This window comes from Canis aureus, chromosome 19 (assembly GCF_053574225.1).
Source record: "Canis aureus isolate CA01 chromosome 19, VMU_Caureus_v.1.0, whole genome shotgun sequence".
Taxonomy (NCBI): Eukaryota; Metazoa; Chordata; class Mammalia; order Carnivora; family Canidae; genus Canis; species Canis aureus.
The window spans coordinates 58,621,588-58,646,977 of NC_135629.1; the positions used below are offsets into that span (position 1 = coordinate 58,621,588).

Sequence of the window (25,390 nt, forward strand, 5' to 3'; positions counted from 1 at the left end):
CCGCTGCCTGCGTGGGCAGGGTGGGGGGCAGTGCGCAGATGCTGGGCTGCGGAAGGGCGGGTGGTGGGGGCCCTGGGGCCTCCCCGACCTCGCAAAAGAGCGGCGTCCACTAGGGAGAGCGTTGGGAGGAACGCTGCCACCCCACGGCCTGGGTGGGAAGCCGGAATCCTAGGGCCAGCGCCAGGCGGGGAGGGCGGAAGGCAGGGTGGGGCCGGCCTCTGGTGACAGCAGTGCCCGGGAATGCTCCTGGCGGGGCTGGACGGGGGCTCTCCGCCCCCCACGCCGGCCTCCGGCGCTCACTGCTCCCAGGGCGGTGGGGCCCTGCTCTGGGGGGCCGGGACCTGGAGGGGGACCCCGGGATTGCAGCCCAGGCGAGCAGGGTGCCTCAGCAGGGTGACCTTGACCGAGGGCTGGGGGAGAGGACCGGGGAGCGCGTACTGACTGGGAAAGGGGACCCCGCGGGGACGATCTGGGCGTCGGTGGAAAGCGGGCAGCCCCGGGACTCCGGGCACCGCAGGGCCACCTCGCTTCTGGCACATTCCCGGGCCCTGAGCGCGGCGCCCGGAATAGCAGCCCCGGGGTGGGGGTAGGGGCGGCCCGTTCCCGCACGGCTCCCGCCCTGGGCTTTCCAAGGTCACCGAGCGCGGACGCCGGGACAGCGCGACAGCGGGACAGCAGGCCGCGGCTGCGAGCCCCGGGCGGCCGGGCCAGTCCCCTGCCGCAGATCCGCGCCGAGGCGAGCGACGGCCGCGCGAGGGCGCACGGGGCTGCGGCCCCTGCGGACCCCGGCCTGGGCGCGCCCCGGGAGGCCGGGTGGGAGGGGCTGCCCCGGCTCCCCCCGCCCCTCCCCGCGGGCCCCGCCGCTTCCGCTCGTCCTGGGGCCGCCCGGGGAGTCAGGACGTGCCGCCCGGGCTCTACGTAGCCGGTAAGTCCCTCTTCCTATCCTCCCACTCTCCGGGCCGGCTAGGGGCTGGCCAGGCAGCAATCCCCAGGGTGGGGGAGAGCCCTGCCCTGCTTTCTCCTGGGGAAACTGAGGCCTCAGAGGCGTGGCTTGCCCTGGAGTCACACCTGCGGTCCGGAGTGCGGCCGGAAGGAGGTGGCTCCTCCGGGAAGGGTCTCTGCGGGGTAGACCACGGGTGCTGCTCGCCCCCCACCCCTCACCTGGCCCCACCCCTCGAGCTGGTGGTGCTGTGGCCCCAGAGGGGAAGTCAGAGGGCCCAGCCCCGCCGCACCTCAGCTCTCCCACCACCTTCCTCCAGGCCGGCCAGGGCTCTGGGTTCAGAGAGGGGCGGGGACGCAGCGGGCCACACAGCCCTGGGCAGAGAAGGGGACCTGCCCACTGGTCCCCCAGGTCCTCAGCTCCTGGAGCCTCCACGGGCCCCAGCCCCTGATGCGCCGGGTCCGAGTGTCAGAGCGGGGCCACTGAGGCTCAAGAGCGTGCAGAGGCTCGGCTGGCACAGGACCAGGGCCCGGAGAATGCCAGCTTGTCCTCCGCGGCCTTCGGGGACTGCTGACCCCGGGCACCCGGCCCTGGCCTGAGGAAGGACTCACAGGTGGCCCCCTGCTCCCCCCCTTCCTCCAGCAATGCCATGGTCACGAGGAGGAGGGTGTGGATGGAGAGTGACTTCGTCGTTCCCCTGACAGATGAGGAAACTGAGGCCCCAGGAGGCAGAGCCTCTCCCCCCGACCCCATCCACTCACCCCCGATGCCTCCTTCTTTCCTGCGTCCTCATCAGCGGCCCCTTCCCTCCGCAGGCCGCCCTGGTGGGGCCCACGCCCTCTGCACATGAGGTCACGCGTTGACAGCTGGACTGGGGCCAGGTCACCCCCTCTCCTGATCCCACAATCCCGGGGCTCCCTGCTGCGGGGGACCTGGGGGCTGAGGTGGTCCCGCAGGTCCAGGTGCAGCCTGGGGGGCTTCAGCCAGGGGCTCGGCCCCTGACCCCGCCCCCACCTGCTGCACCTTCTGGAAAGTCCCTCCTAGAGCCCTGGACTGGGTCCAGCTGGTCCCCATTGCACAGATGAGGAAACTGAGGCCGGGGTAAGTGGAGTGGCTGGCCCTCGGCCACACAGGAAGGTAGAAACAAGGAGGACGACGGTGGGGTGAGCGGTGACGGGGCCCCGACCCTGCAGACAGCACGCACTATCCTGGGACGACTCCCTCCACAACCACACACGGATTTAGCACCTACTGTGTACATCGGAAGACAACACAGTCGATACAATACCAGCAGATACTCCTGAGCTCTCCCCCCACTAGCGGGCCCTGTGCCACCTGTTCTTCTCACCTGATGCGACAGAGCCCCGAGACTTCCCTGTAACGGGGGCTCTGTTATTACCCCACTCTTTAGAGACAAGAACAGAGGCCCAGAGACGTTAGATTACTGCCCCAAACCACACAGCCAGTTGGGACAGAGCTGGGGTGCAGATCCTGGCCCGCTGGCGCCCCCACTGCAGAGCCCCCTCCAGAACCTCCTTCTGCTCTGGACTCTCCTGAACTGCGGTCTAGGGGGCAGTGCTCAGGTAAGGGGGACCTGGGCCCAGGGAGCGCGCGGACTTAGGGACCCGGCCCGCAGTCTGGGGGCCACCAGGCTCCTCGCCAGGCTGCTGGTGCCTCTGTCTCCCCAAGTAGGGTCCCGGTGAGTGGACCCCCTGGGGTTCCTGGAGTCGCTGTTCCAGCTCTTGTGGGCGGGGCCTCTCTGTGCGTAGCCGGCACTGCATCTGGTGAGCAGAAAGCCAGGGTTTGGCTGGGGGGCTGGGGGTGTCTGCCCTTCCTCTCCTGCCTGCCCGCCCCACTCCAGGCCACACCCTCAGCCTGCCCACACATGCTGCGCCTTTTAATCCCACTGATCCAAATGGAATGTGGGTGGGGTTGACCAGCCCAAAGTGGGGGGCGGAGGGCAGGCCAGCTCTGGGGAGAGGGTTACTGGGGGTCCTGACCACACTTGGGCCTCTGTGCTCCCTGTAGGTTTCCTGGGGAGGAGTCCTGCTGGGGAGACACCCACGAGTACCGCCTCTGCCGTCTGCCGGTAAGTTCTGTCCACCTACCGGCCCCTTGGCTGTGCCTGGAAGACCTTCTGTTTCCCTGCTCGTGCCCCCAGATACACTTGTGCCACCCCACTAGGTTCTCTGGGCTCCCCTGGGGCTCTTCCAGCCTCAGACCTACCTACCTTTGTCCTCAGGACTGTCCCCTAGGAGCCATTCCCTTCCGAGACCTCCAATGTGCCCTCTACAATGGCCACCCTGTCCTGGGCACCCAGAGGACTTACCACTGGGTGCCCTTCTACGGTGGTGAGTAGCCTTCCCAAGTCTTCCTGATGGTCCAGAAGAGGCAGGGAGAGCTGGCAGGGAGAAGGGGCTGTTAAGAAAGCGGGAGGATGGCAGGACTGCAAGGAAGGGAGAATATTAGCGCTGGGGCTTTGAAGGATCTATAGGAGCTGGGGTGAAAGGGGAAAGCACAGGGTTGAACACCAGGCTGAGGATCTAGGTGGAGCTGTATCCAGAGGCCAATAGTTCCCAAACTTATCCCGGTAGCAGGAAGTGTTGCCGCATTTAGCTGAAAACAGCAAGTTACATAACTGTGTGCCCGGGGCAGCACGCCTCCAGAATTAACGGAAACAGAAAGCTTTAGACACCATAGTGGAAGCAGATACAGAGATGGAGAACGTTCCATCTGTCAACCTCATTGGGGGGTTATTTTTCGGTTGTGGTTTTTTTCCCCTAAGAATTAGAGGGAAGTTGTGGTGATCCCACCCCCGCAGAGGCCTGCCAAGGCAGGTTTGGGCTCTGCTCCAGGCAGGGTCTGCTGGCCAGGCTGGGGGGGCGGGGGGAGCCCGGAGGAGCAGGGGACAGGGCTCTGTGGCCCGCGCGTGAGATCGGACGGCTCATGGTGGTGCCCCACTGCCGGACAGAGGGGGAAACTGAGTCCTGCGGAGGGCCAGTGACACACCCAGGCTTTTTACTGGGCACGTGCTGGGTGCAGGGCCCACGTGCTGAGCGACTTGTGCCCACTGCTGGCCCCCAGACCTGGAACAGTGTTGGGGAAGTAGCAGGTGCTCTGTGAGCGACTGCGGAACTAAAGAAGGAATGACGAATGGGCAAGGGTGTTAGCCCTAGGTAAGGTGCAGGGAGTCCTTACCTGAGTGAGTGCCCGCGAGCACGCCCAGGAGCCTCGCCTGGGAGGCAGGACAACTAGGTGCAAGACCTGGCTGGGCCTCAGCCTCGGCGTGCGGCTTTGGCTGCATCTCACCTGACTGAGGGAGAGGAGGCGGGACTCGAACACAGGGCCTCCGCGACCTCCGCGGGCCCCACGCTTCCTCCCGCCCGCAGCGCCCAACCAGTGCGACCTCAACTGCCTGGCCGAGGGGCACGCCTTCTACCACAGCTTCGGCCGCGTCCTGGACGGCACCCCCTGCAGCCCGGGCGCCCAGGGGCTCTGCGTGGCCGGCCGCTGCCTCGTAAGGCCTCCCCGGGGCCCCCGCCGCGTCCCCCCAACACCCAGGCCCCGGCCGCGCATCGCGACCTCAGACCCCAGCCCTCGCGGCGCCAGCCCCGCCCCTTCCACAAGCCCCGCCCCTCCAGCCCAGGCCCCGCCCCTCCAGCCCCAGGCCCCGCCCATCACGCGGCTCCCCCGCGGCCTCCTCCCCCAGAGCCCGCCCCTTTCCTCGTGGGCCCCGCCCCCAGGGCCGCCCCGGGCAGGGGGGCCGTCGGGGACGCCGCGCTCGCCCTCCTCGCCCCTGCAGAGCGCCGGCTGTGACGGTTTGCTGGGCTCGGACGCCCACGAAGACCACTGCGGCCGCTGCGGCGGCGCCAACGAGTCCTGTCTGTTGGTGCAGCGCGTGTTCCGAGACTCGGGTGAGCGCCCCCGCGCCCTCCCCGCCAGCGGGAGCGGGCCCTTTAACGAGCTTCGGGCCCCGGAAGCGAGGTGCCGAGCGATTGGCCAGCCTGTGGCCCAGCCCCCTCCGCTCTGCATTCTGATTGGTTGCTGCCCGATGGTCCCGCCCTCCCCGGAGCAGAGGGGTTCTAACTCCCCGCTGCGCTCAGCGCGAAGAACCCGAACTCCCGGAGCTGAGCGACCTGCGGGGCCCCAGGACCCTGGCTAAGCTCCTTAACCGCAGCATCTCATTTCATCCTCAAGTTGTCCCTCAAATACCCTCCCGCCTGCGCCCCAACGCCCCTCTTTCCTCCCGGCCAGGTGCCTTCGCTGGGTACTGGAACGTGACCCTGATCCCCGAGGGCGCCAGACACATCCGCGTCACCCACCGGAGCCGCAACCACCTGGGTATCGCGGGGTCCGAGGGGGGCGCCCTGCTGGCCGCCTGGGGGCCCCTGGGAGCCGGGGTCGGGAGGCGGGCCGGCCGCCCCGGGAGCCCCGGGAGCCCGCGCTGACCTGTCCCCTGCAGCGCTGCTAGGGGGCGACGGGCGCTACGTGCTCAACGGGAACTGGGCGGTCAGCCCACCCGGGACCTACGAGGCGGCGGGCACCCGTGTGGTCTACACCCGCGCTGCAGGGCCAGAGGAGAAGCTGCACGCGGCCGGGCCCACCTCCGAAGACCTGCTCCTGCAGGTGCGGGCCCACCTCTGAGGGCGCCGGGGTGGCAGGTGTAGGGGATGGCTGGGGTTCAGGAGGGGGGCGGAGGCTGCGGCCAGAGGACGCTGGGCCATCGGTCCGGTGCGGCTCCCTAGGTGTGACATCCCTCCAGGTCCTCCTGCAGGAGCCCAACCCCGGCATCGAGTTCGAGTTCTGGCTCCCTCGGGAGCGCTACGGCCCCTTCCAGGCGCAGGCGCAGGCGCAGGCGCAGGCCCTGGGCTGGTCCCTGCGGCAGCAGCAGCCGCGGCAGGTGGAAGCGCAGCCCCCTGAACTGCCCGCAGCCCCAGCTACCACTGTCCCACGGATCCCGACCCCCACCCCAGGTGAGGCGGGCCCGGCAGGGGGTGGGGAGCAAGCAGGCAGGGGCGGCCCTTGCCCCTTACCATTCGGCCCCCACAGACGCCTGCGAACCCTGCCCGGACACTCGAGGTCGTGCCCACCGGCTGCTCCATTATTGCGGCAGTGACTTTGGTGAGAGACTCCTTACCTGGCTCTGACCTCTGAATGTGACCCCTGTCCTGCTGACCTCTGACCACGATCTAACTTTACCTTTGACTCCTTGACCTGACTCCAACTGGACCCCTCCTGACCCTAATTGGACTCCCTGATCTGACCCTTTGCCCTAACCTGACCTTTGACCCCCTCATTGGTCCCTGACCTCACCTGACCCCAGTCCTCCCCACTCCCACCCCTCCAGTTCCCAGGGACCTCCAGGGCCCCATCTGACCCAGCTCCTTTCTCTGGTAATGGGGTGTGTGGGGATGGGTGCCCAGGGTGGAGCGTCCAGCCAGCCTCCCCACGGTCCTGCCCACAGTGTTCAGAGCCCGAGTGCTGAGCCGCCTCCACCAGGCCCAGGAGACGCGCTATGAGGTTCGGGTGCAGCTCATCTATAAGAACCGCTCGCCACTGCGGGCCCTCGAGTACGTGTGGGCCCCGGGTCGCTGCCCCTGCCCACGGCTGGACCTCCACCGCGAGTACCTGCTGGCCGCCCAGCGCCTCATCAGCCCTGATGGCACTCAGGACCGGCTACTGCTGCCCCACGCTGGCTATGCCCGGATCTGGAGCCCCGCCGAGGACAGCCGTGTGCGCCTGGCCTCCCGGCGCTGCCCTGTCTGAGCCCTGGGACCGGGGCCTGCCGTGTGCAGCGAGAAAGACAGGCCCGACCAGGCTCAGACTCAGCGTATCTCCCCTCTTGGCCTGGCTTAGAAACCTCTCCCACCCACAGCTCTGTGACACCCCGTCACACGTGCACAGATGTCCCTGCACGATCCACTGCCGGGAGCAGGAGGCTCTGGTGAGGACAACTAGACTCTTATTTCCTCTCTCACTCTGGCTGCTGGGAAACTCAGAGATATTTTACACTTGGAAACTTTGTGTCTGCTTTTATTCCCTTTGCCTCACACTGGCTTTTTTAGAGACACTGTCACAAACAGGCAGGGCCGACAGAAGCGACCCTAACAAGACATCTTGTAAGGTGTCTGTTTCCCCTCTTGCCCTGGCTACCAGAGATGATCTTGAGAGCGTCAGCAATGCTGACTAGGCCTCCTTTCTTTTTATTTCTTTTCTTTTTTTCCCATCTTCTCTTCTCTCTGCTTTTAATTTCTAAGTAATCCCCACACCCAGCATGGGGTCCGACCCCACCACCCGGAGATCAAGAGTGGCTCATTCCACTGACTGAGGCAGCCGTGCGCCCCTGGCTGGGTTTCTTTCAGGCCAGCACTGCTATCCATCCCTTCTTTATTCCTACTTAATTTTTACAGCATTTTTAAAAAAGGTTTTATATATTTATTCACGAGAGACAGAGAGAGGGAGGTAGAGACGCAGGCAGCGGGAGAAGCAGGCTCATGCAGGGACCCCAGTGTGGGACTAGATCCTGATCCCGGGTCTCCAGGATTACGCCCTGGGCTGAAGGTGGCGCTAAACCACTGAGTCCCCGGGGTTGCCCTTTACAGCACTTTTTAAAAACAAGGGCACCCCGGGGGAGCATCCGTGGCAGCAGGGTGGGGGGGAGCTGGCAGGCAGCCCCACACTCACGCTGTCACCGTGTGCACGTGTGCTCACATGCACCCCAGCCTTCCTCCTCCTCCTGGCCCAGTGCGCCCTCCCCAGCCCCCTGGGGCCACACTTCGACATCAGGCCATCCAGCCCCCCCACCCCCAGCAGAGGAGACAGCTCAGAGCGCTCAGCCTGTCCCCTGTGCGCATGTGTTCTCCCGGACATAGTCTACTCTGTTCTCCTGGAGCAGGAGGGCAGACCTGGGCCATGTGTGAATTGGGGGCACCTGGACGCTGTCATTCAGCAAACCTTCCCCTGGGGCCACCCTGGAAGGGTCACCCTTTTGCCTCCCCACCCCATGCGATGGTGTATGAGGTCATTTGCGACAGTCTGAACTTCTTTACCGTCCGTGGTTGTGGTTTTGTCTCGGACAAGGGATGCTCAACTGGGGGGGGGGGGGGAGGGAATCAGGTTCAGCCTCTGACCTTGCAGGTGACCTGCAGCCAGACCCTGCCCCTCTGTGGGCCTCAATTTCGCCATCTGTGGGTACCCTTTCAGCCCATCTTAGCTCTGAGGAGGGGAACCTTTGGATTCCTTCTCTGGTCTCCCGTCCTCCCCGGCCCTGGGCCTGGCCCTGACCTCCCCGTCCCTGTCACCGTCCTCCCAGCCCCTGGTCTCCTATTCTCCCTGGCCCGGGCCTCCCAACCTCCCTGTCCCCATCCTCCCTGTCCCTGTCCCCGTCCTCCCAGCCTGAGCCTGGCCCTGTCCCCGACCTCCCCGTCCCTGGCGTCTCATCCTCCCGGCCCTGTCCCGGCCCTGTCCTCCGCAGCAAGTGCTGAAGCTGGGCAATCCCTCTATTCCCTCCCCGGAGAGTGGGACGCGGTTCTGGAGGCGTGGGGCCTGGGCGCCCCCTGGTGGCAGGAGGGGATTCAAGGCACCTGCTGGGGCCCTCGAGCCGGAGCCCCCCCCTCCCCGCCGCCCCCCTAGGGCACCCCCTTCTCTCCTGGGCAACGGCCTTCCCCCGGAGCGCCCGTTCCCACCCAGCAGCCTCCTTCCGCAGCGCGCACCCAGGCCCCCGAGCCGCTCAGCTCTGCCAGCGCTGCCCCCCCAGCCCGGGGTTACCCCTCTGCCTCACTGCCGCGGTGTGGGGTGTGGCGGGGCGCGGGGGTCCGCGGGGCAGCCCTGCCACAGCCCCAGGCCGGCTGGCCTAGCCGGAGGAGAGGCTCGCGTGGGGCGTGCTCCGGCAGACGACGTGGCCCCGCGAGCAGGACTCCCATCTCTCTGCTGCTCCCTCCCTGGCCCGGCGGCGACATCGTTTCTGGGGACAACAGCAGGACAGTCACAGAGGACAACATGCCCTGGATTTCCTGGTCCACTCTTCAGCTTTAACACAAACAATTAGGAGCCAGAAGAAGACGCTGCCATCCTGAAGCCGTTCGCCCGGCACACGGGTAGGCGGCGCGGGCCGGCCTTCCGCTCTCCAGCACGGGCTCTGGTGTTTACTGGTGACCGTGTCCCCGCGGGCACAAGGCCCACGCCCGTGTGCGCTGGAGACTGGATCGTCGCCCGAAGGGGCCGTAGGGAGGCCGGTCAGGACCGCGCCTGCGGCCAGCTGCCTTGGCCGTCGCCCGGGGCCCCGCTGGAGCGGCCCGTCGGAGGGTAACCGCGGCAGGTGTTTCACGGAGCCCTGAAACGCTCTCCCCACGACGCCGCAGGATGCTGGCTCCGGGTTCCAATGCTTTTCTTACTATTTTTTCTTAAAAGATTTTATTTATTTGAGAGACAGAGAGAGAGCACTAGCTGGAGGGAGTGGCAGAGGGAGCGGGAGCAGCAGGCTCCCCACGGAGCTGGGAACTCGCCGTGGGGCTCGATCCCAGGACCCCAGTTCGTGACCTGAGCCGAAGGCAGATGCTTCACCGGCTGAGCCACCCAGGTGCCCCTTTTCTTACTATTTTTAGCTCTCTGCAGCCAGCAACCCCCTACTGCCTGCCCGGGGCCCGCCCTCCCCTCTCCCTGACCCTGAACCGGGCTGACCCACGGAGGACCTGGCCCAACAGCTGCCGGGAGCCCTCGGCTGTCCCACAGCCCCCAGGGTCACGTGCGGCTCGGCCGGTACCGGCGTGGCCCCCGCGGGGTGCAGTGTGCGGTGTCTGCTCCAGATGAAGGGTCCTCACCGCGGCAGGCCGAACCCGAGTCCAAATCCTAACCTCCAGGACCTGGATGGGGCCTGATTTGGAAAGAAGGTCTTTGCAGATGCAGTTAAGAGTCTCAAGATGAGATCATCCCGGATTATCCAGGTGGGCTCTAAACCCAGGGACAAGTGTCCTCGTAAGACAGGGACAGAGGAGACAGCCACGTGGCCGGGGAGGCGACACTGGGGGATGCGGCCGCACACCCAAGGATGCCTGGAGCCGGAGCAGGCGGGAAGGACCGTCCCCTGGAGCCCGCGCAGGTCGCTCGGTCCCGCCACACTCTGACCCCCGGCTTCTGGCCTCCAGAATGGGGGAGAATGAATCTCTGTAGCTCTCCGCCTCCCCAGGACTCTCAGATGCTCACCCTGCCATCCCTGACCGCTGCACGCCCCAGGAAACACGAGCTCTGCTCACCAGAGGCCGGTTCTAGAAGGTTCCTAGCAGTTTTAGTCACTATATGCCCAAACTGGAAACGACTCCGTCCAACAGAGGAACAGTGCGTGACCGCGCGGCCTGCAGCGTGACAGCGGGGCTCGGGGCCACGCGGGGCAGGGCGGATCCCACGGCCGAGCGCTGCGCGGTGGGGGGGCCCGTTGGCGGTGGCAAGTGACTGGGACGGGCTGGCCGTGAGGCGTCACTGGCTCTGAGTTGCTGCTTACACTTTTCTGCATGTTATTTATTTTTATTTACTTTTAATTTTTTTAAAGATTTATTTATTCATGAGAGACACAGAGAGCAGCAGAGACACAGGCAGAGGGAGAAGCAGGCTGCCTGCGGGGAGCCCGATGCGGGACTCGATCCCGAGACCCCGGGGTCCCACCCTGACCCGAAGGCACTCAACCTCTGAGCCACCCCGGTGTCCCCACTTTTCTGTATGTTTAAATTACAAACAAAACAGGGGCACCTGGGAGGCTCGGTGGGTGAGCATCTGCCTTCGGCTCAGGGCGTGACCCCAGGGTCCTGAGATCGAGCCCACGATCACGATCGGGCTCCTGCTCCCTGGGGCGCCTCTTGTCCCTGCCTCTGCCCCTCCCCCTGCTCCTGCTCACTCTCTCGCTCTGCTCTTTCTCCCAAATAAATAAAATCTTAAACAAACAAACAAACAAACAAACAGGTCTGAGGGGCTAAAGGTCACTGTTTCCACCTGGTAGGGCGCGTGTGTGTCCTCCCACCCGTGCCCCCCGGTCAGCCGATCCCTGGCGGGCCGGGACGGTATTTGGAGGGGCACATCCCCTCTTGCTGCCCCTTGGGCGGCGAGGGTGGACGCCAGCTGCAGGGGAGCCTGGTACCGCCTTCCCCCCTGGACTGTGGCCACGCCGCATTCTTCAAACAGCTGCACCAGCGATAAGCAGACTCCCAGGTCCCTGTCCCCAAGGCCCAGGTGACTCCTCCGCAGGGCGGGGGTGGTGCTGCTTTAATGATTAGGTTCCGGTCCTCCCTCACCCCCAGCAAAGCCTGCGTCCCCAAGCAAAAGCCAAAGTCCTCAGCACCAGACACCTGTGAGGTCAGCCTCGCCCCACTCAGCTCCTCTCTCCGGCTCCCTCATTCAGCTCCAGCCACGGCCAGCCCGCCCTTCCTCCCCGCCGGTGCAGCCCTGCCCCAGGCCCTTTGCGTGTGCTCTTCTCTCTGCCCAGGCCACTTTTGCCCTGGCTGTCACAAGACCCATGCCCTCTGACCTGACTCTCCCGTCTGCACGTCTCTGCTCAACTGTCACCTCTGGAGAGGGCTTTCTCCAGCTCTTCCTGACCCCTGCTCCATTCCCCCCCCAACATTCCCTTCCTTCTGACCTATATATTTATCATGCTGTCGTCACCTCCCCAAATCCTCAGGAGCCAGTATTGTTATCTCTCTGGGCCATTACCACATCCTTGACTGTGGCAACAGGGCCTGGCATACGGCGGGCGCTCAGTATTTGTTGAACGAGCCAACGAATGAGTCGGACCCATCGCTCAGCTCCTTCCCCGTTCTTCCTCAGGCACAGGGCCGCCTCCCTTTGGGGCACAGTGTGTGGGGCGAGAGGGGCCACCAGCAGCTGCAGACAAGCTGGGCCTGCGAAGGCGGGGGCTGGGCTGACGTGCCACTGGCCTGTGGGAAGTGACAGGCACCAGAACTGTCTCCAAACACCATCCGATGTCCCTGGGGCACCATTACCCTGAGCTGGGAACCCCAGAGTTATGGCCTTGTGAGCATCCTACTGACGCTCCCCTTGTGTTTCTACCAGAAATTGTGACCCGGGGGCAGGGGGGCGTCTGGGGGCTCAGTCAGTTGAGTGTCCGGCTTCTGATTTCGGCATAAGTCACGATCACAGGGTCGCGCTCAGCAGGGAGCCTGTTTGACAGTCTCTCTCTCCCTCTGCCCCACCCCCTGCTCACACACAATTTCTCTTAAATAAATTTTTAAAGTCTTTTTTTTTTAAGATTTTATTTACTTATTCCTGAGAGACACAGAGTGCAGTAGAGACCCAGGCAGAGGGAGAAGCAGGCTCTCTGTGGGGAGCCCGATGCAGGACTTGATCCCAGGACCCCGGGGTCACAACCTGAGCCCAAGGCAGATGCTCAACTGCCGAGCTACCCAGGCATCCTCAATTTTTTTTAAATCTTAAAAAAAAAAAACCCAAAACACAAGCCATGACCAACCAGAATCTGGGAGAGCAGGCCCTGGTGGGGCGGGGCAGTGGGGGTGCACACGGGTGGGGGGCAGGTCCTTCTGAGCTGTGGCTGCAGGCACCCGGCCACAGGCTTGTCTTCAGGCAATGGGAGGTGCGGTGGGGTTGCCGCCCTCTTCGGGGTGGGCTGAGACACTCTGGACCCCCGGGTGCCGCCCCCCAGCTGACACTCCCTCCGTGCTCAGCTCCCCGACACGCACACCCCTGCCAGCTTCCCACTCAGGCTCTACCTCCAGGGACCTGCCCGCCCACGGGGGGTGTTCTCTTGTGTCACTGCACCGTCGGACTGAGTTTGCTTTGTTTGCTCGAGCGTTCGGCAGCTATATCCACGCGACAGGCTTGTCACCCCTCTCGCTGCGGTCTCTGCCTGGTTCTACGATCAGGGCCGGGCTGGTGTCTAGAGGAGATCGACTGCAGGCTGTCGTTCCAGCCTTCGCCCTCACCCCCACGCCCAGGAATGCCACCCTGACGCCAACTGCCAGCACCCCCGCCTTGGGCCAGGGCTTCCTCCACCCCTGCCCCCAACACCATGTGCAGGGGTGGCCACTGCTCCCCCAGGAGCCAGCAGGGGCGGTGCGCGGGAGCGGTCTTGGCTACACAGGCGACCCAGGCTTCCAGAGCCCACCCCCGCCCCACCCGGGATGGAGCTCCGGGTGCCCGCAGCGATTGGGGCTCGGCAACACCCAAGCTTAGCCTCCGTCCTCTCCCCATCTGCCCCCCCACCCCTGCTGCCGATGCCCGGGATCCTTCCCAAATAAAGGCCTAGTACTCTGGGATCCCTGGGTGGTGCAGTGGTTTAGCGCCGCCTGCAGCCCAGGGTGTGATCCTGGAGACCCGGGATCGAGTCCCACGTCGGGCTCCCGGCATGGAGCCTGCTTCTCCCTCTGCCTATGTCTCTGCCTCTCTCTCTCTCTCCTCTCTCTCTCTCTGTGTGTGACTATCATAAATTAAAAAAAAAAAAAAAAAAAAGAAAAGGCCTTGTACTCTAATTCTCGCTCCAATTCTCCGGGAAAAGCCTTCCCAGCCACATGGCAGGAGCGCGGGCAGGCACGTGTGTCTCTCTGGGCCTCAGGTTCTTCAAGCCTCTGCTCTTGGTCGGATGCGACAGTGCCCGCGAAGTCCCCGGTCCCGGGCTCCCCCCGAGGACACACGGCCAGACGGAGCTCGTCCAGATGAGCTTTATTGAGTCGCCCCTAGCAGGCCAGGTGTTTCAGCCGCCAGCAGTGCTGCAGACAGCGCAGCCGGTGCCTGGGGTGGGGCCAGCGGCAGGTGACCTCGGTGGTGGACTCGGAGGTGTACTCCAGGGAGGACTCGGACGGGCCGGAGCCAGGCAGCTCGGGCACCGAGGAGCTGCCGCTGGGCTGCGTCAAGAACTCCTTCCCATTCTGTCTGCCGGACTTGGAGGCCTTGGGGGCCGGGTCCCCGGGCCCATCTGAGGTCTTGTTGGGGGACTGCGCGGGGACGGCGGTGCCGCTGGGGGACTGCGAGCCCTGGCTGGAGGAGGTGTTGGGGTGCTGCGCGGAGCCTGAGGACTCTCGGGCTGGCTGGGGTTGGCCCGAGGCGGTGGCGGATGGCTGGGGACGCTGCTGGCCGGCGGTCTCGGAGGACTGTCTGGAGGCGGCTCGCGGCCGAAGCTGCACTCTGGACTTGCTGGGCACCCGGGAGGTGCCGGCCGGGGGGCGCACCTGGGGCTGGGCCGAGATGGTCTGCGAGGAGCTGGCGGGGACCGGCTTGCTCGGGGACGAGGGGCTCGTGGAGGTCTCTGCTGGCGAGTCGGTGGGGGAATCCAGGGGGGACTTGGGCCGCGATGTGCCCCCCGGCTCACCAGCGGGTGGCGGCTCCTTGTGGAGGCTGGGCGACGCTTTCACTTGTCCTTCTGGAGCTGAGCCACACTTGCTTTGGCTGCAAAGACACGGCCGAGGGGGTGAGGCGGGGCAGGGCGGCGGCCAGGGGCGCGGGGGCCGACGAGGCCGTTCTCCCGTCGTCCGCGGGGACCGCTGTTCACGCAGACCTGCACCCGCACAGGCCGACCTCCCGGGGCTGGGGACTACGTACGCTCAGCTCCAAGGGCGGCTGCGGGGGTGACGAGAGCCCGGCCGCGGGCCAGGGTCTGCAGGACTGGTTCCCGAGAGCGTAGGAGAGAGAGGCTGACAGTGAGGGGGCCGCCGAGGGGGGCGACCCGGGGGGCGGCCAGGACGGAGGGGGCAGGAGAGGGCTGAGCAGGGGCTGGGGGGCTGGGACCCAGGCACACGGAGGCGGGGACACGGCGACACCCCCGCGCCCCGCGAGCACACACCGTCCCGCGTGATTCCGGCCGCCACGTCCAGGGCTCGCCCGCTGAAGTCCCTCACGACGCTGTCCACGGCCTCGTGGTGCTTTAGAAACAGTGGACGAATGGCGCGATGATACAGCATGTGAGCCCCGTTCCACGGCCCGGGAATCATGCAGAACAACAGGAAGGCGCACTGTGGGGACACGGCAGGTGTTAGGCTCGCTGGCCCTGGGGCACGGGGCTGGGCCACCCCTTCGGACAGCCTGGGGACGGGGCAGCAGGGTGCGGTTCCCGCCAGCCCCGGGGCCTGGTCGCCGGCCCGCCCCGGGGGGCCCCAGGCCCGCGTGTGACCTGGCGGCACGCACCTTGCCCGCGTAGTAGAAAGGGAACCAGGACAGGAGTAGATCGCTGAAGAACTCTGCCAGCCCGAACAGGCCGTACACCACCCAGTAGGTGAGCCACACAGTGTCGTCCTCTTTGCTTGGGCTCTCGATAGCTTTGATTCTGGGGGCGGGGCGGCGAGTCAGGGGCTGCCCAGGGCCCCCAGACGCCCCCGCCCCCGGGCAGCCAGCAGGCACTCACGATGCATAGGCGGGGTACACAAAGCCGATTACATTGCACAGTAGAGACGCCCCGAAGCCGAACAGAAGATACAGGCTTAGCAGAGTGGCGGCTCCTGCAGGAGAGAGGGTGTGGGCAGGGCGGCACCCCTGGGCCGCCTCCCGCCGCAGACCCGGTCTGCAGCAACCACTCCCCCTACAAGCTTGGGGACCCCACAGGATGGGTTTGCCACCCTTGCAGCACTTGGGCGACCGTCACCGTGGCCCCGGGCCCCGTGTTTTGTGTCTGTAACCAGGTAACCGGTTGGTCTGTGCTCCCCCCCCCGCGCCGTGCTGGCCCCAGACTGCGAGCCCCCCAAGGGCCGGCGGGGACCTTGGCCCTGAGAGGTACAGAGTAGCTGTTTGTTGAACGAGTAAGTGACCATCCGCCAGTATAAGCGCCCTGCTCAGGTCCCATGGGAGGGGCTGGGCACCAGAGACCGGCGTCTGAATGAAAGTCACGGGAGAAAAACCCAAAAGTAAGGCCATTCTGTCATCCGGGCTGGATTCCCAGTAGCAGGGAAAGGCAACATTTGTGACTTTGATCTCAATGGAGTTTTTCATCCTCACCGCTGCGGACAATCGGGGCAGGATCATCTTCGGTGGGGACGTCCTGGGCCCTGGGGTGCCAGGCAGCATCCCTGGCCCCCAGCCCCCGATGCCAGGAGCACCCCCAGTCGTGACAGCCACCAACGTCCCCAATCACTGCCCGGTGTCCCGAGAGGGACAGCATGGCCCCGTGTAAGGACCCTTGTCTTAGCACAAGACAGCTTAGCACAGAGCCCGCTGCTTTCCCACCTGCCGCACGACACGGAGCAGCCTCAGTTTCCCCATCTGTCAATGGAGTGGTAATAGCCCTGTCTCCCAAGGTTGCTGTGGCGATAGCTAAATACCACTCAGCTCTACACGTTTCCCGAGCACCCTCTAGGCACACACATGCTTTCCCAGTGGTAAATGAGGGCTCAGAGAAAACACCCCTGGGGGGAGGCAGGGAACCAGGAGCACGAGCCACTCTGAAAGCAATGATGGTAAATACTGCATTTATTAAGTGCTTCTGGTGTGCAGGTCCCTGCACTTCCTCGCTGTAGCCCACTCAATGGCCAGAACACACTGGAAACTGGGGGAGTGAGACCCAAGGTCACTCAGAGAGCCTCTGGGCTCCTGGGAGTACTTTACAGCCTCCAGCCTCCTCCCCCAGGCTGTTATCTGCAGAGACAGAGGGCACTGGTGTGCCAAAGGGCAGAGTCACCCCCACCCTTCCCTCCACTTGCGTTGGTCTTTATCCCTAGGGCCTGGGGTCAGGGGAGGGAGGGGAGCCTCCCCAGTGGGCCCTAGGAGGTCTGGTCACCGTCTCTGCTGGGTTTCATCTATTGCTGTCGGGGCTGGGAATCTGATCATTTGGGGCAGCTGGGGCCCAAGAGGTCCCACATCTGGATGGGGGGGAAAGTTCTGGTTGGGAGGAGCAGCTTTCCTAGGGCACTTCCCCCCTCAATCCTTATTCCTGCAGCCTCAGCAATGGGTGGATGACCTTGGACATGGGGGGAGCACGCTCTCTGAGATCAGCAACAGATGGAGCTGGGGGGGCAGATGGAGAGGTGAGGAGGGAGGGGTGGATGCTCCAGACAGGGCAGGTGGCAGAGGCAGCCTCCCACGAAGCTCCTGACGCTAGAGGAGGGCCTCAGTTTCTTCCCTGTGACTCCCAGCCTCCCCAGGAGGCCCCTCCCCCCACTGCCCTATGACCTAGAGTCCCTGCCTCCAGGTACCAGGGATGTGGAAACGCGCAGAGAAGCCAGGGCAGGTTCCTGGCTGAGCTGACCTGCCCTGACACCGCAGGCCCCGGGAAGCAAAGCACCGGCCTTCCCTGGGCCGCTGGGCACGGGATCCCCTCTGGGGGAAATGGGAGGAAAGAGGACTCCCAGGATCTGCACACAGAGGTGTTCAGAACACACACCCTGTCCTCACCCAAAGCCCCCCTGCCACGTCTGGACAAAGTGTCCCTGTGATGCACCCCGGGTGTGTGTGGGGGGGTGGCTGCAGAACTGACGGGCCTGGTACACGGGAAAAGAGGGGAAGGAGGCATTTGAGGAGTGCTTCCCAGACAGTCTGGGACACTGGCAGGGGCCCCCCAAGGTCACCGAGGAGGAAAGGAAGAGGAGGGGTCCTGGAATGGTTATAGTCAGGAGTCCCGCTCCCTGGCTGTTGGGGCTCCTCTCTACACTCCCGCATCCACTACCCCTCCAGCCCTGTCACAGCCTCAGACAACCTAACCCAAGTATTCACGCACAGTGGGCCAAAGCTGTGGGGGGGGGGGCTCGCAGGAAACGGGAGGGAAGAGACGTGGGGGAGACCCTCCCGCCCCAGCAGGATGCTCCACTTGCTTCCAGGCTGGGATCCTTGTGGGACGGGGTGGCAAGACTCCAGGGCACTGGCCGCCTACCCGCCGCCCTCTCCTCCCCCAGGGCGGACACAGCAACTGGAAGAACCGGACTTCGGCCTGGCGGTCACCCAGGGCCAGCAGGGAAGGGGCAGCGGCGGCCTGCGGCCAGACCCGAGGGTGGGAGTGGAGGTAATGCAGGGGCCGAGAGAGGGGGTGACACTCGCCCGAGATCGCACGACGAGGGCAGAGGACAGGCTGCTGGCAGACGCGAGGTCCTGGCGCACGACCCCTCCCCAGGATCTCCGTCTGTCTCCCTGCTGGACGGTGAGGTGCGCCCCGCCGTCCGAGCCCGAGCCCCGCAGAAGGCGCCGGCCGCGAGGGGTCGGGACCGGGGCCCCGGCGCCCCAGGGCCTCAGTGTGCCGGTCGGCGAAATGGGGCAGCAGTCCCGAGCGCCCCGGACGGCTCACCCGCGGCCAAGTACCGCTTGTCGACACCTGTCTTGGCTTCGAGAGCCCCCAGCGCTTCGGTGACCAAGTTCCTCTGTTCCAGAAGGTGCTCGAAGCGCTGGCGCAGGCCGTCCATGGCACCGGCGGGCCCGGGGCTGGCAGCCCGAGCTCGACCGCGGCCCCGCGCACCGGCCCCGCTGCGCGCGTGCCTCCGTCCCGCGGCGCGAGCAGCCCCGCTCCGCCCCCAGGCTGGTCTCCGCCCCCTGCCCCCCGCCCCGGCCAATGGGAGGGCAGGGCGGACAAAGGAGGTGGGGCCTGCCCCGCCTCCCCCGCCGCATTGCCCTCTGGCGGGCCGCGGCCGCCGCAGCCGCGACTCCGGGGGCAGTGGGCGGGGCGCCGCGGCTGAGCGCGCCGATTGGCGGACGGGCCGGGACGTGGGCGGAGCAAGGGGCGGGGCCACGGCCGGGGATTATTGGCTGAGCCGCCGTGGGGGCGGAGCCTCTGGCGGGAGGACCCGAGAGAGGCCGGAGCTGATTGGCGAGGGCAGGGGAGGGGCGGGGCTGATCATAAAGGAGGAGGCGGCCTCTCGGGGCAGGGGGTTGGGGCGCCCCGAGTCCGGGAGGCGGGACTTACTGGGACGCGCTAGTCCGCCGGCGCCGGGCAGGAGGCAGGGCTGACTCTCGGGGGCGGGGCCGAGGAGAGCCGCGGCGACCCGGCTCCTCTGGGTCGGGAGAGCGGGTCACCGTCCAGGTCGGGGACACTGAGGCTGCAGACGGCTCGGGTCTGCGGAGGCCCCGGGCGGCCGTGGGCGCCCCCCGACTCGGGCCGGATCTTCGCGCCCCTCAAGGGGGAGCCGCAAGGCCCCCTGGGAGTTGAAGCCTTCCTGGGGTTGCTATGGCCCCGGGGGCGGGGCGGGCGCCTGGGCCGACTCGGCGGTTTGCCCAGGGGGAGGGGCTTCCGGAGGCCCCGGCCCGGCCCCGCCCCCGCCGCCGCCGCCATGCGGCCCGCCCGGACTGCGCTCTGGCTGCGCCTAGCCCTGGCCCTGGGCCTGGCCCTCGTTGGCCCCCTGCCTGTGGGGTGGTCCTCGGCCCGGGCCCCCATCTATGTCAGCAGCTGGGCCGTGAGGGTGTCCCAGGGTTACCGGGAGGCCGAGCGCCTGGCGCGCAAATTCGGCTTCGTCTACCTGGGGCAGGTGGGTGGGACCCGATGGACAGGAGGGGCGGGGCCTGGACGACCCCAGACCCCGGCGGACGGGAGGGGTACTCAAGATGTCCAGAAGCCCCAGCCCACCCCTGCCTCGACCAGCTTCAGATTCTGGGGCCTCTGGGGGGCGACCGAAGCCCCCACCTGGGCACCTGGTTGGGGGGGAAGCAAGCCAGAGGTGTTGGCCTGTCCTGGGGCACTCCATGTCGGAGCCAGGTGCCATGGTCGCGGATGCTTCTCCACGTTCCCAGATCTTTCCTGACGGGCAGTACTTCCACCTGCGGCATCGGGGCGTGGTCCAGCAGTCCCTGACCCCACACTGGGGCCATTGCCTGCGCCTGAAGAAAGACCCCAAGGTGAGCCTGGCCTGGGGGTCTCGGCCACCTGCCCTGAGTCTGGGTCTCCGCTCGTCCTTGAGGCTCAGCACACTGTCAGCATTTCTTGTCGCTCCCACCCCTTCCCCCAGCCCCCTCCTCTGTCTCACTCCGAAAGATCAAGATTCCTACATACTCCGTACAGAGGGCAGATACTGTCGGAGTTCACGGGATGGGGGGAAGGGAAGTGGCCCTTTATAGGATGGGGGCAATGGCTCCAGAGTAGGAATCCCGCTTGAAGTCACCCAGCGAGCCTGTGAGATGCTCAGAGAAGTCCCGGATTGGGAGAAAGGCTTTAGCTGCCAAGTTGGGGGTCGAGGCTGAGTCTGCAAGCCCTCAGGAGCCATGACGGGGTATGGGCTGGGCCAGGAGAGCTGATCGGCATGGAGGCAAGAGCCTTGATGGCCTGAAACCCACTGGGAGCACTGGGGACAGAAGTCGGTGGTTCCAGATAGGGTTTGTGGGACAGAGGGGCCAGGGTTTGCCTTTGCCGATGGATTGGTTGTGCGGGACGGAGAGAAATCAGGTCCAGCTCCGTAGTGTGGAGCTGGGCAAATGGGGAGACGGTTGCCCCCATCACTGAGATGAGGGCGAGGGCACATGAACTGGTTTGGGGATGTTGAGAGATCAGCAAGGGAGAAGGAAGGGCAGAGGTCTGAGGGAGAACAGCCTCGGGCAGGCAGAGGAGCATGTGCAAAGGCCCCGGGGTGAGTCAGCCGCCGTGGCTGCAGCAGAGGGAGGCTGGTGAGGGCCAGATAAGCAGGGCTTCGTGGGCCCCGGAGAGAGGGGCAGCAGAGCACGGTCTCAGCAGAGAGTGATGCTGTAAAGAGGCATGGGGCAGAGTGGGGACCAGGGAGGAGGTGGGTATGGCCACCCAGGGGTGTCTTGTGAGGGGTGGGGAGGACTGGTAGAGAGAAATGGCCACCGCAGCAGGGAGATGGGCAGGTCTTGGGCAGAAGAATCTGGAACAGCGACTGGAGAAGGGGCAGGGCTGGACCTCGGGTCAGTGGGCCCAGGGCCCCTCTGAAGGTAGTGCCCCAGGCACGTGAGGACCCCAAAGAGCAGCCCCAGCAAACACAGGCCTGTGGCCCACCCCCCACCACGAGGGACCAGGACAGGCTGTGGCCCACCTGGACACATGCCGCCACAGACAGCTGCCCCTTGGCGGGCCTGGGGAGGAGGCCTGTTGACCCGGGCCCTTTTGGGAGAGACTCAGGGGGGCAGGTCCCGTTGGGCGGCAGGTGCGTGAGGGCAGGAGGGTGGGGTGGAGGGTGGGCTGGCTGGAGGGGTGCAGCCCCCCTCCTGCAGTGTGCGCCCGTCTCCAGGTGCAGTGGTTTGAGCAGCAGACGCTCCGGCGGCGGGTGAAGCGCTCGGTGGTGGTACCCACGGACCCCTGGTTCCCCAAGCAGTGGTACATGGTGAGCGGCCTGGGCAGGGGTGGGGGTGGGCTGCGCCAGTGCCCCACTGACCCCCACCCCCACCTCGCACAGAACAACAAGGTGCAGCCGGACCTGAACATCCTGCAGGTCTGGAGTCAGGGGCTGTCGGGCCAGGGCGTGGTGGTCTCTGTCCTGGACGACGGCATCGAGAAGGACCACCCGGATCTCTGGGCCAACTACGTGAGACCGGGGGCACTGGGGCGGGGGCTGCCCCAGGTCCCACGGCCCGGCCCCCCTCACGTCCCCACTCCGCCCCAGGACCCCCTGGCCAGCTACGACTTCAACGACTACGACCCAGACCCCCAACCGCGCTACACGCCCAGTGACGAGAACCGGTGAGCCTGACATCCCACAGGGTGTAAGGGGAGCCCCCGGTGCCCTGCGGGGGCCGTGGGGGGCACTGCAGCTGGCTCCCCTCTCCCCTTGGCGCCAGGCACGGGACCCGCTGCGCTGGGGAAGTGGCAGCGATGGCAAACAACGGGTTCTGCGGCACTGGCGTTGCCTACAACGCCCGAATTGGAGGTACGTGGGGTCCAGTTCCTCCTGCCCCCGACGCTGGGTGACCGGCAGTGCCGGGTACAGTTAGCGGACAGACCCGAGAAGGCACCTCTGGGGGCCACAGGGCCCCGCACGAATGCCCTCCTGTGGGGAGCAGAGGGGGCCCCTCGGTCAGACCTGCCCGGAGGGGTGGGGTGTGGCGGGGCGTCCGCCGAGGCCCGACGCCCACCCCGCTCTGGGCAGGCGTGCGCATGCTGGACGGCACCATCACAGACGTCATCGAGGCCCAGTCGCTGAGCCTGCAGCCGCAGCACATCCACATCTACAGCGCCAGCTGGGGCCCCGAGGACGACGGCCGCACGGTGGACGGCCCGGGCATCCTCACCCGGGAGGCCTTCAGGCGCGGCGTGACCAAGGTGAGCACACCCGGGGCCGCGGTGGGCCTGGGCCTGCTCTCAAGGCCGACGCCCCCATCCCGGTTCCCCCACCCGTCCCTGTGTGCAGGGCCGCGGTGGGCTGGGCACGCTCTTCGTCTGGGCATCGGGCAACGGCGGCTTGCACTACGACAACTGCAACTGTGACGGCTACACCAACAGCATCCACACGCTCTCGGTGGGCAGCACCACCCAGAACGGCCGCGTGCCCTGGTACAGCGAGGCCTGCGCCTCCACGCTCACCACCACCTACAGCAGTGGCGTGGCCACTGACCCGCAGATCGTGAGTGCCCGCTGCCCCTGTCCCCGCCCTCTGCCCCCCGGCCCCTGCCGCTGCCCTCCTGGCCCTGCCCTCCTGGCCCCTGCCCCATTCCCTCCTGTTCTCTGCTCCCTCCGGCCTGTTTGTCCCCACTTTCCCACCTGCCCCTTTTCTCCCATCCCCTTGCCCTGATTCACTCCCACCCCTCCCCTTCTGCTGTCCCCTCCCCCGACTGTGCCCCCTCCTAGGGGCTGCCCTGTGACACCTGGAACACGATGGGCCCCAAGACCAGACTCCACAGCTGTCACCCCTTCACACACCCTCTTGTCTTCCAGGCAGGGTCGGCTCCCCAGGTGTGCGACCTGGGCGGCACTCAGGGACCCGTCCCTGGTGGTATCTCTGCGGTACCTTCTTGAACAAAGTGTGGGTTTGCATGTGTGCCAGGCCCCCCAAGTCCCCCCGTCTGCCCCTAGGTCACCACAGATCTGCACCACCAGTGCACGGACAAGCACACGGGCACCTCGGCCTCAGCCCCGCTGGCTGCGGGCATGATTGCCCTGGCTCTGGAGGCCAAGTAGGTGACGGAGGGGACCCCGCTTACTGCGCTCACCCCCCAACATGGCCCCAGCTCACCTGCCCTCGCCTGCCCTCAGCCCATTCTTGACATGGAGGGACATGCAGCACCTGGTGGTCCGCGCGTCGAGGCCAGCACAGCTCCAGGCCGAGGACTGGAGGACCAACGGTGTGGGGCGCCAAGGTGAGGCAGGGCCAGGGGGAGGGGGCGCCACGGCCGCGGGGCGAGTGATGACCACCCCTCCACACAGTGAGCCACCACTATGGCTATGGGCTGCTGGACGCCAGGCTGCTGGTGGACATGGCTCGAACGTGGCTGCCCACACAACCCCAGCAGAAATGCGTCGTTCGGATCGTCCACACCCCCACGTGAGCGCCCTCCTCAGCCGCCCCCCACTGTGCCCACCTGCCACCTCCCCACACTTGTCATTACCATGGGGGGGTGACGCACACGTGGGAGGCTGGCCCCAAGGCCTGTTGACCCACCTGTAACGGAGAGGTAAGCCCAGACCCCACCTGCTGGCCGCCCATCCCCCAGCAGGCCCGCAGGAGGGGCCCTCACCCCCCACGCTGCCCCTAGCCCCATCCTGCCGCTGACGCAAGTGAGGAAGAACGTGTCGGCCTGCGCGGGCCGCGCCAACTACATCCGCTCCCTGGAGCACGTGCAGGTGCAGCTGTCTCTGTCCTACAGCCGCCGGGGGGACCTGGAGATCTCGCTCACCAGCCCCATGGGCACCCGCTCCACGCTCGTGGCCATCAGGTACAGGGCTGGAGGCCCACACCGGGGTCCGGGGTCCCCCGCCAGCTAGCGGCCCCGCCTCCACCCCCACCCCCACCTCCCATCCCAGACCCTTGGATGTCAGCGGCCAAGGCTACAACAACTGGATCTTCATGTCCACCCACTTCTGGGACGAGGACCCGCGGGGCCTGTGGACCCTGGGCCTGGAAAACAAAGGCTACTATTTCAACACGGGTGAGGGCTGCGTGCAGGCTGGGGCCCCCGGGGACCCCTCGCAGAGGGGTGCCCAGCAGTCCCCCCGACAGACCCAGCGCGTGTGTTCGGTGCATACTGGGCACCCGGTTACCAGCACACAGTAGGCGTTCAGTTACCCCTGCACAGCGGGGGCTCAGCCCGGTGCCGTCAGGGTCTGGGAGTCCAGCTCCGGGCGGGGTGGCCTGGGAGAGGGGCCCGGGCGGGCAGGACCAGGCGGCCAACAGCCTCTCCCCCTCCTCCCCGTGCCCACCGCAACCCCTGCCAGGGACGCTGTACCGCTACACGCTGCTGCTCTACGGGACTGCCGAGGACATGACGGCGCGGCCCCCGGGCCCCCCAGGTGACCAGCAGCGCGTGTGTGCAGCGGGACACAGAGGGGCTGTGCCAGGGTGAGTGCCTGGCGTGGCACGGCCTGCTTGCTGGGAGGCGGCAGCGGCGGGCAGTGTGCGTGTGCAGCCCGGGGCGGGAGGGCAGTCTCATGTCGTGTGGGCCTCGGCCCCTCACCCCCCGGGCACGTCCCCCGCGCAGAATGCCACAGCTCCGCCTACACCCTGGGCCACCTCTGCCTTTCCTACTGCCCTCCGAGGTACTGCAAGCACACCCAGCAGGCGGTGACCGGCGGGCCTGGGAGCCCGGCCACACCCGCGCTGCACGTCTGCTCCAGCTGCCGCGCCTCCCTGCTGCCCCTGCCGCGGCGGCTCGCCGCTCAACTGCACCGCCTGTCCCCCGTCGTACTCGCTGCGTGAGCATTGGGGCTCCTGCTCGGGACCTGTGCCTCCCAACAGCCCCCGCAGCCCACCGCAGTCGGCCACCCCAGGTGCCACCGTGGCCGTGCCCAGGCCGTGGTATTGACGCTGCTGGCCGTGGCCTTCGGGAGCCCTTACTGTGCCGCATCCTCTACAGGCTGCCCGCCGCCAGGTGGGGGCCTCCCCGGCGCTGGGGCCACCCCCGCCACCCCCCCAGGTCCAGCTGCTGTCTGGAACCTAGAGACATCTGACTAGGAGGGGAAACCAGTGCCTGGACAGGCACCGCTGTCCTGCTCCTTTGCTTCAGACTGGAACCGGGCTGGGGATCGGAGAACCTGCCCCGAGGAGGCCCGGCCGGTCACTGAGGCCCCTGGGCCGGGGGTGGCCAGTGTGGCATCCTGGACCCAAAATTGGCAGGTCCAGGGGAAACAGAGAGAGAAGTCTCGTTACACAGTTTGGGGGTGGGGGTGGGGTGGGGTGGGCTGAGGTCGGGCGGTGACAGCCATCCCTTCCCAGCCCCAGAGCGGGCCGGAGGAGCAGGGACAACAAACGACACCACCCAGGGTCTCAGGCACCACATCCGACCTCAGAGTTTGCAAATAAAGGTTGAATAGGAGGTGCCAAGTCTGTGGTCTCCTTTGGGCAGGGGCAGTGCCCCCCCCACGGCATGGTTGGGGTTCCCGGGTGCCGGCTTGGGGACTGTCTTCTCCCTGACATCAGGCCCTGGAGGACC

General features: G+C 66.4%; 3 protein-coding genes and 1 long non-coding RNA gene across 7 annotated transcripts; 2 read left to right on the plus strand and 2 right to left on the minus strand.

Moving 5' to 3' along the window:
• The first annotated feature begins 766 nt into the window (after positions 1–766).
• On the plus strand, positions 767–6,959 carry ADAMTSL5 (ADAMTS like 5). Of its 3 annotated transcripts, XM_077860708.1 has the most exons (14): positions 820–925; positions 1,352–1,553; positions 1,756–2,041; positions 2,352–2,523; positions 2,633–2,724; positions 2,969–3,029; positions 3,183–3,291; positions 4,330–4,457; positions 4,743–4,854; positions 5,195–5,281; positions 5,403–5,566; positions 5,703–5,913; positions 5,990–6,061; positions 6,405–6,959. In XM_077860708.1, exons 3-14 carry the CDS (start codon positions 2,022–2,024, stop codon positions 6,704–6,706), a joined length of 1,530 nt encoding a protein of 509 aa, XP_077716834.1. In that variant the 5' UTR covers positions 820–925; positions 1,352–1,553; positions 1,756–2,021; the 3' UTR covers positions 6,707–6,959. The 3 variants fall into 3 exon arrangements, with proteins under 3 accessions (XP_077716833.1, XP_077716835.1, XP_077716834.1); XM_077860707.1 differs by lacking the exon at positions 1,352–1,553 and having other exon boundaries at positions 767–925; XM_077860709.1 differs by lacking the exon at positions 1,352–1,553 and having other exon boundaries at positions 767–925; positions 5,715–5,913.
• Positions 2,181–3,875, minus strand: LOC144290979 (uncharacterized). The gene is made up of 2 exons (XR_013358445.1): positions 3,270–3,875; positions 2,181–2,721 (listed from the first exon to the last, which is right to left on the minus strand). It is a non-coding gene; the product is annotated as an uncharacterized LOC144290979 (long non-coding RNA).
• A 7,210-nt stretch (positions 6,960–14,169) lies between the features above and the next one.
• Positions 14,170–18,348, minus strand: REEP6 (receptor accessory protein 6). 2 transcript variants are annotated; one of them, XM_077860710.1, is made up of 6 exons: positions 18,159–18,348; positions 15,297–15,390; positions 15,080–15,218; positions 14,739–14,907; positions 14,498–14,560; positions 14,170–14,344 (listed from the first exon to the last, which is right to left on the minus strand). In XM_077860710.1, exons 1-6 carry the CDS (start codon positions 18,271–18,273, stop codon positions 14,307–14,309), a joined length of 618 nt encoding a protein of 205 aa, XP_077716836.1. In that variant the 5' UTR covers positions 18,274–18,348; the 3' UTR covers positions 14,170–14,306. The 2 variants fall into 2 exon arrangements, with proteins under 2 accessions (XP_077716836.1, XP_077716837.1); XM_077860711.1 differs by lacking the exon at positions 14,498–14,560 and having other exon boundaries at positions 18,159–18,345.
• Positions 18,349–19,119: 771 nt separating this feature from the next.
• On the plus strand, positions 19,120–25,273 carry PCSK4 (proprotein convertase subtilisin/kexin type 4). Its single transcript, XM_077860705.1, is given in 18 exon segments — positions 19,120–19,329; positions 19,592–19,696; positions 21,040–21,132; positions 21,205–21,333; positions 21,412–21,488; positions 21,587–21,675; positions 21,895–22,067; positions 22,156–22,368; positions 22,818–22,918; positions 22,998–23,101; positions 23,169–23,286; positions 23,498–23,677; positions 23,766–23,890; positions 24,177–24,244; positions 24,246–24,300; positions 24,440–24,588; positions 24,590–24,695; positions 24,698–25,273. Coding segments are annotated over 18 exon segments (2,295 nt in total). The 5' UTR covers positions 19,120–19,134; the 3' UTR covers positions 24,913–25,273.
• The last annotated feature ends 117 nt before the right edge of the window (positions 25,274–25,390 follow it).

Coding starts and splice junctions, on each gene's coding strand:
- REEP6 (XM_077860710.1), bottom strand. CDS start 18,273: ATGGACGGCCTGCGCCAGCGCTTCGAGCACCTTCTGGAACAGAGGAAC. Junction 15,219..15,296: donor GTGTACCCCGCCTATGCATC/GTGAGTGCCTGC, acceptor CCCCGCCCCCAG/AATCAAAGCTATCGAGAGCC. Junction 14,561..14,738: donor GGCCGGAATCACGCGGGACG/GTGTGTGCTCGC, acceptor CTCGGGAACCAG/TCCTGCAGACCCTGGCCCGC.
- ADAMTSL5 (XM_077860707.1), top strand. CDS start 2,022: ATGAGGAAACTGAGGCCGGG. Junction 3,292..4,329: donor CTGGGTGCCCTTCTACGGTG/GTGAGTAGCCTT, acceptor TCCCGCCCGCAG/CGCCCAACCAGTGCGACCTC. Junction 5,282..5,402: donor CCGGAGCCGCAACCACCTGG/GTATCGCGGGGT, acceptor TGTCCCCTGCAG/CGCTGCTAGGGGGCGACGGG.